The sequence below is a fragment of the Xenopus laevis genome, chromosome 4L (genome assembly GCF_017654675.1).
Source record: "Xenopus laevis strain J_2021 chromosome 4L, Xenopus_laevis_v10.1, whole genome shotgun sequence".
NCBI classification, from domain to species: Eukaryota; Metazoa; Chordata; class Amphibia; order Anura; family Pipidae; genus Xenopus; species Xenopus laevis.
This window is the reverse complement of record NC_054377.1, coordinates 7,146,788-7,160,081: the sequence shown is the minus strand read 5'-3', so window position 1 is coordinate 7,160,081 and position 13,294 is coordinate 7,146,788. Positions and strand designations below refer to the sequence as shown.

Below are 13,294 nucleotides of genomic sequence, written 5' to 3'. Positions count from 1 at the left end.
GGTGCGGGGCCCAATTGGGCCCAATTGGTCCAATTGGCCTAAGGCCGGCCCTGCCTGTAAGAACCTGTAGAACAATCTCCTTCTGGTGCTCCCACACGTTCATACTTCTGTTTGGGTTTACTCTTTCACTGAAAGACCCTACATTTCAGGATTGATGATGGGCCCACGGAGTAATACCTAGAGTTGGTCTCACGGATGGGACACTTACAGGATCTTCAATTGTTTCCAAATTTTGTTATTGTTTAAAGTGGTGTAATAATAGCTGCCTATAGACACAACCCTATTGGCACCTGGTCAAGACAGGACCTACAAACAGGGCTCCCTTGTAGCAGCACATGCTGTGCCCCCTGGGGAAAAAAATGGTTGAGCCCATGAATAATTACCCCCTAAAAGGTGAGTGCTAGACAGGCCTGGACTGGCAATCTGTGGGTTCTGGCAAATGCTAGAGGGGCTGCTATAAGTTCCCATAGAAAGTCAGTACTTAGTGGGATGGTGGCTGTTTGGGCCTCTGTGTGGGCTGATTGGGCCTCTGTGTACCTGAAATGCCAGGGCCTATTTTAATTCTCAGTCTGGACCTGGTTCTAGACCTCCACTCATAAGGTGGTTGAGACTAATCTGTTCATGAGCAAATCTCCTCTGGTCCTATGCCCTCCCAGGAATGTCTTTAGATTAGAACATGTAAATGATGGTTGCTATGGGATACTAGAATGGTGCTATTGCTACACAAGTTACACGTGAACCTCTAACTAATTGCTGAGTCTTGTTTGTAAAACTCTGTGCAAGCAGAAACTCTGTGAAAGTCAGATAAGAGCCCCCCCATGAATAATGTATATCTCAAGGGAATGAGTAGGACACACAGAAAGCTTCCCAGCCTTTAATGCAGCTGCATCTCCCGTAACATATAATTATCCCATTCTCTCTCCCTAGTACTGTCTGGTCCTAATCAGGCTCCTTTCAGTTCCATGGGGAGTGGGACAAGCCCCTTGGCTCCGGCACATTGGGCACCGCTGGAAAATGCTGACAAGCAGGTGTTGTCTACAAGGTCTTGCCAGGAAAGCAGCAAGAACGGTGAAATAAATGGATCATTTGGCCCAGTACTGTGGGATGCAGGGAGTAATGTGTATCTGGCATTTTCCATGTGTTTGTTCCAACATATAACCCTAGGCTTTATAGTAGAGAGCAGAGCAGACAGTAACCCTTCCAACACTTTCCTCTTGTCTCTATATATTAGGTACCTATCTAGTGTTACCAATCCCTATTTCTGTAGGGAAATGAGAGAGAGCAGACAGTAACCCTTCCAACACTTTCCTCTTGTCTCTATATATTAGATACCTATCTAGTGTTACCAATCCCTATTTCTGTAGGGAAATGAGAGAGAGCAGACAGTAACCCTTCCAATACTTTCCTCTTGTCTCTATATATTAGGTACCTATCTAGTGCTACCAATCCCTATTTCTGTAGGGAAATGAGAGACAGCAGACAGTAACCCTTCCAATACTTTCCTCTTGTCTCTATATATTAGGTACCTATCTAGTGCTACCAATCCCTATTTCTGTAGGGAAATGAGAGAGAGCAGACAGTAACCCTTCCAACACTTTCCTCTTGTCTCTATATATTAGGTACCTATCTAGTGCTACCAATCCCTATTTCTGTAGGGAAATGAGAGAGAGCAGACAGTAACCCTTCCAACACATTCCTCTTGTCTCTATATATTAGGTACCTATCTAGTGTTACCAATCCCTATTTCTGTAGGGAAATGAGAGAGAGCAGACAGTAACCCTTCCAACACTTTCCTCTTGTCTCTATATATTAGGTACCTATCTAGTGCTACCAATCCCTATTTCTGTAGGGAAATGAGAGAGAGCAGACAGTAACCCTTCCAACACTTTCCTCTTGTCTCTATATATTAGGTACCTATCTAGTGTTACCAATCGCTATTTCTGTAGGGAAATGAGAGAGAGCAGACAGTAACCCTTCCAACACTTTCCTCTTGTCTCTATATATTAGGTACCTATCTAGTGCTACCAATCCCTATTTCTGTAGGGAAATGAGAGACAGCAGACAGTAACCCTTCCAACACTTTCCTCTTGTCTCTATATATTAGGTACCTATCTAGTGCTACCAATCCCTATTTCTGTAGGGAAATGAGAGAGAGCAGACAGTAAACCCTTCCAACACTTTCCTCTTGTCTCTATATATTAGGTACCTATCTAGTGTTACCAATCCCTATTTCTGTAGGGAAATGAGAGAGAGCAGACAGTAACCCTTCCAACACTTTCCTCTTGTCTCTATATATTAGGTACCTATCTAGTGTTACCAATCCCTATTTCTGTAGGGAAATGAGAGAGAGCAGACAGTAACCCTTCCAACACTTTCCTCTTGTCTCTATATATTAGGTACCTATCTAGTGCTACCAATCCCTATTTCTGTAGGGAAATGAGAGAGAGCAGACAGTAACCCTTCCAACACATTCCTCTTGTCTCTATATATTAGGTACCTATCTAGTGTTACCAATCCCTATTTCTGTAGGGAAATGAGAGAGAGCAGACAGTAACCCTTCCAACACTTTCCTCTTGTCTCTATATATTAGGTACCTATCTAGTGTTACCAATCCCTATTTCTGTAGGGAAATGAGAGAGAGCAGACAGTAACCCTTCCAACACATTCCTCTTGTCTCTATATATTAGGTACCTATCTAGTGTTACCAATCCCTATTTCTGTAGGGAAATGAGAGAGAGCAGACAGTAACCCTTCCAACACTTTCATATGCACAATATAAGGGGGGTAAAACAAAAGCTTTTATTCTATGAACGCTATTTCCATGCGGTACTTTGAGTATTTCGGTTTTCGTTCTCTCCGACTGCCAAATACGGTGACATTTCTGGGATGAAAAGCTATACAAGGCGTTGCTGTGCAACTCTCACAGTTCAAAGCAGAAGTCTGTAGGTTTTAGGGCAGGCAATGAGCGTATAATAGTTTTTGTCTTCTCCTTCTACCGCTCTCCTTTCATCTCTCACTTTGGAAGATATTACAGGGACACTTCTACAAAACGCAGTACAAGTCCTATTAGATTCCCATCTCACTTACTGGAAGTGCAGCATAAAATGATTCCATTACTTTGTATTAAATATATTATTACTTTCAGTGAGCAAAAAAGAAAGCTCAGTGTATAATGCACACAAGCAAAGGGCAGCCTGTAGAATATTTCCTATTATATTGTGCTTTATTATGCAGTTATAATCAATGACTTCTAAAATCCTTATCATTTACAGTAGGGGGTACATTATCCCTTATAATACATGAGTGATACTCAGAGTTCCCTGTATAACTCAGCCTGCAGCCTTGTGCCTTTATATGGTCACAGAACAACCCCTCAGTGACTTCTAATATCCTTATCATTTACAGTAGGGGGTACATTATCCCTTATAATACATGAGTGATACTCAGAGTTCCCTGTATAACTCAGCCTGCAGCCTTGTGTCTTTATATGGTCACAGAACAACTCCTCAGTGACTTCTAATATCCTTATCATTTACAGTAGGGGGTACATTACCCCTTATTATACATGAGTGATACTCAGAGTTCCCTGTATAACTCAGCCTGCAGCCTTGTGCCTTTATATGGTCACAGAACCCCTCAGTCACTTCTAATATCCTTATAATTTACAGTAGGGGGTACATTATCCCTTATAATACATGAGTGATACTCAGAGTTCCCTGTATAACTCAGCCTGCAGCCTTGTGCCTTTATATGGTCACAGAACAACCCCTCAGTTACTTATAATATCCTTATCATTTACAGTAGGGGGTACATTATCTCTTATATTACATGAGTGATACTCAGAGTTCCCTGTATAACTCAGCCTGCAGCCTTGTGCCTTTATATGGTCACAGAACAACCCCTCAGTGACTTCTAATATCCTTATCATTTACAGTAGGGGGTACATTATCCCTTATAATACAGGTATATTACCTACAAAAAAGTACAACATAAACCAACACAAATGACCACATGGAACATGGTAATTACCCTTTATTAAAAGTAGATCAGTGTACATATTAGAATTTCATAATAAGCTATATCACTGTACTTCTTTGTAATATAAACCTTGGTATATATTCATTTCGAACGGTGAGAATTTCCTCTTTATTATTCCTTTAATGATAATAACACTATAATGCTTTTTGCATTGGGGCAAAGCACTGCATCATCGTTTTCCTTTGGATGGAAATAACATTTTTAAAATGACGAAAATTCATTATTCACAGTTGTATTTGTATCTATATTATTCAGAACGATAAAATGAATGGAGAACATCATTCTTTCAGAAATTCCGTTGTTGCATTATTGACGAGACGAATCTCATTATCTGTGTTAATATTTCCCTTGTAATTAAACTGGATCATTAGGAAGTGTTTCTTTGCCTTTATTCACATAAAATCATTTGCAGTGAATTAGCGTTATTAGCGTCTATATAAAATGTATGTTATAAGCTTGAAATGATCGAGTTGTCATTAATACAGAGCTCTGCGCTTGATGTTAATGATCTCAGTGACCGTAGCAAGCTCTGTAATTACAGTACGGATAATTATCGGTAATCAGACAATGAAGGCATCACGGATTGTTTGGGATGATTGTTAGAATCGCTTACATGGTTAATAATTGATGAAAACCCAGTAATTTTGGCCATAGTCAAAGTATCTGTGGCCCATAGAGCATCTGTATATCAGGTACATTATCCCAGCAGTGGGCGGTAGCTATAACGTGTGAATCGTACATATAGGGAGAGAGTTGGCCAATAAGACGGAGGCACGGAACAATCCAGAAGAAGAGGGGAGGCTTTTGGTAGAGGTGGATAAAGATCAAGTCATGGCCTGGCCTCCTCCGTCTCTAAAGATTTTGAAAAAGAAAAAAAAAATACTGTGAAAATGCAATTCAGTTTAGATCGTTGACTTGCTATTTAAAGGGGAACTTAACCTTTTGTCCATTGAAGACAGTAGTCTATGGTGGAATGTGTGGCAGAACTGAAAAAGAAATCTATCCATAGAGAGTAACGGTGCACTCATGGGTCATAGTAACTATTCATGCAGTTTCATAAAACGTCATGAAGGACCATTAGTGTCTATGGATGTTTCATAGCCTTTTGGGAGCATCAGGGGAGTAAAAAATTGAAGAGGTGCTACTTCTTGCTGCATAGACTGCCAGGTCATTGGCCCTCACAGTCTATGACACAGGAATAGACAGACTGGTTGTCAATAATGACCTAAAATCCCACTAAGATTATATTATTAATATAATCTTAGTGGGATTTTAGGTCATTATTGACAGCCATTAATAATATCCTCTTTAAAAGTACATTGAGGGGGGAGGAGAAATTTTCCAAGGAGTGAAAAAAGAGAAGCATTAATGAAGTGAAAGTGAAACGCGCAGAGGAGAGAAGAAATGGCCTACAGGACTTAAGGAGGAATGGGGATGGCTTCTGGTGATGACCCCTGTTTTGATTTTAGGAGTAACTAGAAGTTATCTGAGATCTAGGGTTCAAGCTGTACAAGATACACCTGAAATTCCTACTTCAAGGCTAGTAGTGGTGAGAATTGGTATTGGATCTACTAGATACACCTGGAAGCCTACTTTGAAGGCCAGTTAGCGTGAGAATTAGAAAGAATAGTAGGGATGGGCGAATGTTTTCGCCTCATTTCGCCGAAAAAACGCTGCACGCCAAAACAATTTCGCCGCGCGACAAACGTTTTTTGGCGTCCATAGACTTTAATGGGCGTCTGCGACATTTGTCTGCAACAAATTTTTGGTGAAACGAACGGATCAAAATCGCCCTTCCCTAGAGAATGGCTATGGGTTTGTCAAGGATTAGGTAGGGGGCGCTGCAGAGACTGAAGGGAGAAGGCGAGTCCTTTAGGCAGGGACTGGCTGTGTCCACAGAACACAAAGGGAAAGGCAGGAACAGGGAGACGAGGGCGTAGTCGAACTGGAACAGGTGCAGAGTGAAGCAGGATGGAACGGGTGAAGGTCAGGACCAGATTGGACAGGACGATGAGGGTGCAGATCAGGGGCAGACTAAGAGGATGAGACTGGACGGTGCGGGCATATATTTGGGGGGACAGGACAGTGGGAGGACAGGATACAGAAGGAGACTGGATAGCAAGATAGCAAGGGAGGACAGGATAGCAGGAGAGGACTGAATAGCAGGAGAGCAGAGGGAGACTGGAGCAGAATAGCAAGAGGAGCAGATAGCACTGGAGAGTGAGTGAGAGAGAGAGAGAGAGAGAGAGAGAGAGAGAGAGAGAGAGACAAGGGAAGCTATAAGACAGGGTTCAAGGCAGAACAGGACAGGAAGCAGGTCAAGGCAAGGCAAGGTCAGTACAAGATGAAGTCAGGAAAGGTACAAGGTGGAATAGAAAATGAGAACAGGCAAGGGTCAGATCAAGCTCAAGGCTGGGAAGGAACAAGATAGGGTAAAGCAAGATAAGACAAGATAGACAATGAGTCAGACCAAGGCAAGGAGGAATAACAAGGGAAAAAGGCAAGAGCTTGAACAACCTAGTTAGGGGCGCTGCCTCAGTACTAGAGAGACCATGTATTGCTCCAGCAAGGAGTGTTCTAAGGGCTGGTCTTAAATAGGGCAGAGTCAGCCCTGATTGGCTGATTGCAACAAATCAGGCAGCAGCTGGGCTGGGGCTGCAGAGGCCAGGCAACACATAGCGAGTAACCCTACAGGCTGCTCACCTGGCCAAATGGTTATGGTACCGAGCCAGAAACCCAAAGGACCCTGGCTCGAATCCCAGCAATACCTAGGTTATCCTAGATACTTCTGAAAATCCAGCTTGAAGGCCAGCTATTGTGATTATTGAGGGGAATAGCTATTGGTTCTACTAGATACATCTGAAAGCCCAACTTGTAGGCCAGTTATGGTGAGTATTGATGAGAATGGTTATTGGCTATTCTAGATACATCTAAAAGTTAAGCATCAAGGCTAGTTATGGTGAGTATTAAGGAGAATGTCTATTGGCTCTCCCAGATAAAGCTAAATGTTCAGCTTGAAGACTAGTTAAGGGGAGAATGGCTATTTTCTCTCCTAGTGATATCTGAACGTTCATCTTGAAGACCAGATTTGGGGTCAATATTTACTGTATCTATGACTGATGCCAATGTCTACCTATAGGTTGAAAATACCAACATTGGTTCTTGGAAGATATTACTGGTGGAAGCTACATGCTCATCATGGACTGAATGCTCAGTATCACTATGTCACTGGCCAGTGCTCAGCAGGGATATATTATAGCTGGTACAAGGATGGTAAGTAGTTACCGAAAGTGATGATTCTCTCCTCGCTTCATATTAATCTGATAACAGAGAAGCAGCTTAGGATCAATATGACACTCCCCTTTATCGGAAATCTAGTGGAGGAAACTGCTCCAGTGACTTCAGTTTGGTTACTGAGTTTTTGCAGAGCTGCAGAAAGCCAAGAGAAGAAGTCAAAAGGAAAGAGAGTCAAGGACAGAAAGAGAGAGAGAGAGGACAGATACATTCTACTGTGGGTCATAGAGGAAGGAGGGATAAGGGTAAAGGAACTCAAAGGTTTTTGCAGATATACTGTGCTACTGTGTAAAACTATGTCTCCATGGGAGATTACAGGTCAGTAACCCCAAAATGTCTTTCCTGAAGAATGATGGGGTTTTCTTAAGAATCATTTAACATACCCAACTCCTGCCCAAAATTTTGGATTATTGTTCACCAGAAAAGGGTGATCACTACTGGATGTGGAGCAAACTTTTTGCCTATTATTCTATTGCCCATATTTTCTCTAAGCTCTAGGGTGTTCTATAATGCATCCCCAACATCATTCAGGAACCTTGCTGAACCCTCTATGTTCTAGACCCCCAGAACCTTTCGCTGTTTTTTTTACCATGATAATGATACAATAGAAGAATAATTAGCCAGTGTCTACTAGTACATAAAATGTGTCTCTTACCGATTACTCTTGCAAAGATTTCTACATTGCCGACCTTTTTTAGTTTTTTGAGGTCTAAAAAGAGAAAAAAAAACACAATTATATCAGAGTAATTCCTTATTCATGATTAAATCTCTCAAATGTTCCTCCACTTTGAATGAGTCCTATCACACCTTCTTCTGTACTCTCTTCCTGACTCTTGCTATTCCATTACACAGAGAGCAGAAGAGTCCCACTGAAGGCCTCCTCTTCCTCAACAGTAGGAGCAGTTAAGCCAAAAAGCAGGGAATGAGTTGGATATCAGTGAGTTCTGCAGCCATATTGTTATTCCAAAATTTCATTCTAATAGGTCCATGCTCAATTCAGGGCCAACTTTTCTTTTTTTTCTAATAATTTCTTCTGCCTTATAGAGCTGCCACCACAAGGCTTAGAGCAAGTTGAGTCAATCCCATTGGACAGCCTTGAGATCATCAACCAAAATGCCACTGAATTGAGTAGAAATCTTACTACAGGATGGATTTTTAAGCGGTACCACAAATATGATGCCCTTCTTAGACAGAAAGGACCATGTGATATCCTCTAGAGCAGTGATCCCCAACCAGTGGCTCGTGAGCAACATGTTGCTCTCCGACCCCTTTGGATGTTGCTCCCAGTGGCCTCAAAAAAGGTACTTATTTTTTCATGCTTGTGTTGCTCTCCAACTTTCTTTACATTTAAATGTGGCTCATGGGTAAAAAAGGTTGGGGACCCCTGCTCTAGAGAGTATATAATGAAGGGAAGCATAAGAAGGGTCCCCATTACTAGAAACACCTAGAGTAGGAACCTATCTACAGGGATGTTTCTTTTTTTTCTTTTAATATCTTCTGCCTTATAGAGCTGACACCACAAGTTTTAGAGTGAGTTGAGCCAATCCCATTGGACAACCTTGAGCTCATCAACTAAAATGCCACTGAATTAAGTAGAAATCTTGCTACAGGATGGATTTCTAAGCGGTACCACCAATATGATGTCCTTCTTCGACAGAAAGGACCATGTGATATCCCCTAGATCAGTGATCCCCAACCAGTGGCACGTGAGCAACATGTTGCTCTCCGACCCCTTGGATGTTGCTCCCAGTGGCCTCACAAAAGGTACTTGTTTTTTCATGCTTGTGTTGCTCTCCAACTTTCTTTACATTTGAATGTGGCTCATGGGTAAAAAAGGCTGGGGACCCCTGCTCTAGAGAGTATATAATGAAGGGAAGCATAAAGAGGGTCCCCATTACTATAAAGCCTAGAGTAGGAACCTATCTAGAGGATGGGTAGTATTAGTGGAAGTAATTAGGGCTTTCCTACTATGAGTAGAGCTAGAGATGCCAGTTTAAACTTCCTGAACATTTTTAACTGCTGGTGCCCAATATAATCACCTAAATGAGATCTCCCTCTAATTGTAAGGGATTCCTGGGAATTTTGAGATCCCAAAGGGACATTACACCCTGATTTCAGAAGCAATAACCACCTGTCCCATAGAAGAGACAAACACCTCTTATTAAAACTAAACCATTCCTGAATTCTTCTACTTGTCCTTTAAAAAAAGAATAGACTGGTGGAACCAGAAGAAAGCCATAAAGCTTCATAAACGAAATAATTTCATCTAGAAGTGGATTTCAATAAATATTTATAAAGCGGGGATAAGTCTTTCTCATCAGCGGCAGTTTTGCTCAAGAGAAGTGCAACGGGGTACTGGTCCTTCAGTGGAGAGAGACGCACGGAGCCTTCAAGCTCATTAATGCGATGGTCACTCAGGTACAAGATGAGTCTAATTGAAAGGATTAGAGGGACGTGTGTGTCTGTGAGGGATTTGTATGGTTTCCAAATTGTGAACGGAAGAGAATTTAACATATTTTCATGCAGAGAAATAGCAGCTGTTAAATCCCAAGCACAGAATTGTTTCTTCAATAAGCCAAATGCTAGAAGGACAGATCCTATAAATGTATTTCACGAAGGCTGAAAGACTTCTTTACAATCCCACTCTGGGGCATTTACTGTAGTATATATTCCTCCCATTATTTTCTCTTTGAAGGAGAACTAAAGCCTTAAAATGAATGCTGCATTTGATATGCTGAACTTACTGTACCAGCCCAGAGGTTCAGCAGCCCTATATCAGTGATGACCAAGGCCTTCAAAGATCTCCCCATCTTGGATCTTGTCCATCTTTTGCGTGTCGGTGGCACTGCACATGCTCAGTGGGGTCTGGGCTGCTACGTTTATCAGAAATCTATTGTGGCATTGAAGCTGACCTACTAGGGTATCTTTAGAGATCTTTGCAGATCTTCATTCACGGCTGTGGTCACCTTGAGCTGGTCCATGGGCCTATAATATGTCTACCTTGTTTCTTAAGCTTTAGTTCTCCTTTAAATAGGTATGGAACTCTGAGTCAATGTTCTCCCTGTTGCTGAAGTGTTCTTTTACCCATGACCAAGAAGAGGGAATGAGGATTGTGCCAAGTGAGAAACTTGCAACTTTCTCCCAAAATAGGTCATCTTGGGGCAAAAACTAGAGCTAGTTAACAAGCATTCCCTTATTAACAAACCTTCCAAGCTGCAGTCCTTTTCATCCTGGAAAAAATAAATAAAATGTAATTAGTGTCTTCTTGGGGTGGTGGTCTCTAAACTCTAGGGGTGCCCTGATTAGGGGGTCCAAAAGCAGTTGGAGGAGGGTAACATCGGATAGTCAGTCTGGATAAAATGTGAGTGTCAGTGCTTAATTACTGTTTTGATGATCCTGGATCTAGAGAAGAATAACCATATTGTTATATATCTCTTGCTATGAACTAATGAGTGTCCTGGATAATAAAAGGGGGGGATGAACCTTAAAAGACTGAAGACCTCAGCTTAAGGACATGGTATTTAGCCAAAACAGTGGGAGTCTAAAGAAGCACAGACAACGGTAAGTAACAAAACTGATGGTCAGATGTTTTAATTCTGACATATTCATATCCTCTCCAGCCACTGCAAATGCACTTGGACCTTAATGTTCTAGAGCAGTTGCCTGCTGTAACTGATGATCACTGATAAGGGTTTGCGTCTGAGGGTAGAGCTCCATCGGATCAACGCCCGCCGACAAAATGCACGTGAGTGACAAGTCAGATGGTGACGCAGCCGTCAAGATTCTAATTGGACTGAATGAAACGTTGCAGGTAAAAACCACATTACATCCGACGTGACACAACTGTCGGATGTGAACTCAGAAAGCAGCGTCTTCATCCGACAGTCGGACTTTTCATCCAGTCCAATTATATCTTCACGCGTGCGACTCCATCTGATTCGTCACGTGCGTTTTGTCGGCGGGCGTCGATCCGTTGACAAACGCTTGTGGAGTTCTCCCCAGAAGGGGCACATCCAATCCTCCAGATTGACATTTTGGAGATCCCATCACATAGTGGACATGGGTGATGGGATTAAGGAGACCAATCAAGGAGGTCATTAAACCGATCAAAATGAAAAATAAAAGGAAATTGTGGAGCACACCTTCTCAAAACAGTTGAATAAACCCCAGTGGGTGTTCTGATGTGGTGGTGGGGAATCTAGAGGTCCTGATGAGGCTACTATCATGTATCACACCTTTATTCCTGGTTTTTAAATATAATTACCTTGGCGGCGACTGGTGCTGGTGCTGCTACTGCTGCTGCTGCTGCTGCAAAAGGCACTCCTGTTATAGGGAGGATACAAAACAAGTGTTTTAGATCTACATTTATACAATTTATAATCATACACTGGGGAAACATGACAAAAATGTATCCAAACTGCAAATGATATACATAATTGTGCTGAGAGACTTGGGGTCTTTATCACTTTAGTGCCCCCAGCAGTGGCACAACTAGATATTACTGGGCCCCACAGCAAATCATTTTTCAGCCCCCAAAAATGTCTAGAGGTTGACCTGTTTTACCAATTTTTCAGGCCCCCAAAATGTCTAGAGGTTGACTTGTTTTACCAATATTTATTGAAATTGTATATGAATTCACCTGGTGGTCTGTGTCACTCTAGTACTCCCAGTAATTTAACCTGGGGGTCTCTGTCACTCTAGAGCTCCCTTTAACCTGGGGGTCTCTGTCACTCTAGAGCTCCCTGTAATTTGACCTGGGGGTCTCTGTCACTCTAGAGCTCCCTGTAATTTAACCTGGGGGTCCGTGTCACTCTAGAGCTCCCTGTAATTTAACCTGGGGATCTCTGTCACTCTAGAGCTCCCTGTAATTTGACCTGGGGGTCTCTGTCACTCTAAAGCTCCCTGTAATTTAACCTGGGGGTCTCTGTCATTCTAGAGCTCCCTGTAATTTAACCTGGGGGTCTCTGTCACTCTAGAGCTCCCTGTAATTTAACCTGGGGGTCTCTGTCATTCTAGAGCACCCTGTAATTTAAAAGGATACTGTCATGGGTAAAAAAATTTTTTTTCAAAATGAATCAGTTAATAGTGCTGCTCCAGCAGAATTCTGCACTGAATCCATTTCTCAAAAGAGCAAACAGATTTTTTAATATTCAATTTTGAAATCTGACATGGGGCTAGACATAGTGTCAATTTCCCAGCTGCCCCAAGTCATGTGACTTCACATGATAAACTTCAATCACTCTTTACTGCTGTACTGCAAGTTGGAGTGATATCAGCCCCTCCCTCCCCCCAGCAGCCAAACAACAGAACAATGGGAAGGTAACCAGATAACCGCTCCCTAACACAAGATAACAGCTGTCTGGTAGATCTAAGAACAACACTCAATAGTAAAAACCCATGTCTCACTGAGACACATTCAGTTACATTGAGAAGGAAAAACAGCAGCCTGCCAGAAAGCATTTCTCTCCTAAAGTGCAGGCACAAGTCACATGACCAGGAGCAGCTGGGAAATTGACAAAATGTCTAGCCCCATGTCAGATTTCAAAATTGAATATAAAAAAATCTGTTTGCTCTTTTGAGAAATGGATTTCAGAGCAGAATTCTGCTGGAGTAGCACTATTAACTGATGCGTTTTGAAAAAAACATGTTTTCCGATGACAGGATCCCTTTAACGTGGGCATCTGTGTCACTCTAGAGCTCCTCATTTGAGGTACTTAGAATACCTGATGCTCTCTAGTGTTCTGCACAATCCCATGAGTCCCTAGCAGCTCACTGGTGAGTACATGGCATCAACTCAGATCATGTGACCTATTCTGAGACCCGAGTTGAAAGAACTTACTTAGCTCTTCATTTTCGTTAGTCTTACTTTTCTCCTTGGATTCTTTCTTTTCTTCCGTCTCCTCAGATCTATCGGCCAATTTAAATGGATGTATCTCGTGTTCTCTGTGTTCTCCTGATTTGC

At 42.1% G+C, this 13,294-nt stretch overlaps 1 protein-coding gene across 1 annotated transcript in view; it reads right to left on the bottom strand.

The window, feature by feature from the left end:
• Positions 1-4,017: 4,017 nt before the first annotated feature.
• Positions 4,018-13,294, bottom strand: part of fosp1a.L (Frog oviduct specific protein-1A L homeolog) — a gene marked incomplete in the record, with an annotated part of 41,549 nt that continues 32,272 nt past the window's right edge. Inside the window, 5 exon segments of the mRNA NM_001085828.1 lie at positions 4,018-4,890; positions 7,988-8,041; positions 10,538-10,562; positions 11,597-11,655; positions 13,199-13,293. Coding sequence (NP_001079297.1) covers positions 11,623-11,655; positions 13,199-13,293 — 128 coding nt within the window.